General features: G+C 59.2%; 1 protein-coding gene across 1 annotated transcript in view; it reads right to left on the bottom strand.

Moving 5' to 3' along the window:
• Positions 1-411: 411 nt before the first annotated feature.
• The window catches only part of LOC102260727 (ficolin-1), an 8,796-nt gene continuing 8,024 nt past the window's right edge, over positions 412-1,183 (bottom strand). The window contains exon 7 of the mRNA XM_005874176.2: positions 412-902. Within this exon, the coding sequence (XP_005874238.2) occupies positions 655-902 (248 nt within the window). The 3' untranslated portion in view covers positions 412-654. The remainder of the gene's footprint in view (positions 903-1,183) is intronic.

Below are 1,183 nucleotides of genomic sequence, written 5' to 3'. Positions count from 1 at the left end.
AGAGCCATGCCCTGGAAACATACCTTGCCAGAGGCAGGTGTGTTGTCAGTCTGACCTTTAGTTCAGGCGCCAGGCACCTGAGTTCCAGCCAGGCACCAGGACAAACACGATTATCCAGGCCCATCAGAAGTGACGATTACAAAGAAGCCACGAGAATACACATATTTTCTTTTCCTTAAACGTGAGTAAAACTTCCTGGTAACTTACTGTATAAAATAAACCCACTGTATCTGCTCTAGGTCCCTGTCTCTCCATGAGAGGGCAGCTGACCCACCCTGTCCCAGCTTTCCCTACTGTCTTTGTGTCTGTCTCTTTCATTTTCCCAATCTCCTGTCGCCCCTACTCAGGACTCCTGTCCACTCTAGCTGTGCTGGTCGCAGAAAAGAGGTAAATATTTATAGATTGGCATCTGTGTGCCTGCGGAGTGAGGCGAAGCTTTATTGAGGATGCGTGCAATGCACAAGGTCAGGATCACCCTCACCAAGGCAGGTGAGAGAGGAAGGGCGAGGAGTCGGTTGGGGTCTCCAAGCTGAGAGTCCCTGACAGGCTGGGGGAGGCCCCAGGCGAACTCCGCCTTTGCGTGTGGGCCTCCTGTGCCTGTGCTGGGGGGCGCGGGACCTGCTGGGAGAGAGACGTTCAGGGCCACCAACCCCCCTACACGGGCCGCACTTTCATCTCGGCCACCTTGTAGCTGTAGTTGTACCCCTTCCCCGAATGCCAGTTGATGCCGTTCGCAAAGCTCTCGTGGGAGCCCCCGAGGTAGCGCCCATTCAGGTTGGACACGTGGCAGTTGTAGTACCACCAGGCGCCCTGGTAAGTCTCGGCGCAGTTGGAAGAGGCCCCGTCGTTGTCCTGGTCTTCGGTGGAGAACAGGGAGTTGTTGTGTTGGGTCAGGGAGTCACCTGCCGGGGAGAAACGGGGCACTTACACTCAGTGCCAGGAGGTGCCGGCACCAGGTCCGGCCGGAGCTGTCCAGCTGCGCGTCGTGCGCTGGGAAGTCTGACGGTGCCGTGCAGGCCAGCGAACGCACGTTCGGTGGATCCCCGGCCTTGGTATCCCCCCCTCTGCTCTGTGCCGCCAGCGAACGGGCACGGTGCCCGTAGAGGGGAGGCCACTGCCCGAGACGTCCAGGTCCCTCAGGCCCCACGGGAGGGACGTGCGCCATGAGCGGTGCTACCCAGGC

This window comes from Myotis brandtii, unplaced genomic scaffold (assembly GCF_000412655.1).
Source record: "Myotis brandtii unplaced genomic scaffold, ASM41265v1 scaffold4281, whole genome shotgun sequence".
In the NCBI taxonomy this organism is placed as follows: domain Eukaryota; kingdom Metazoa; phylum Chordata; class Mammalia; order Chiroptera; family Vespertilionidae; genus Myotis; species Myotis brandtii.
This window is presented reverse-complemented; position numbering and strand designations above follow the sequence as displayed.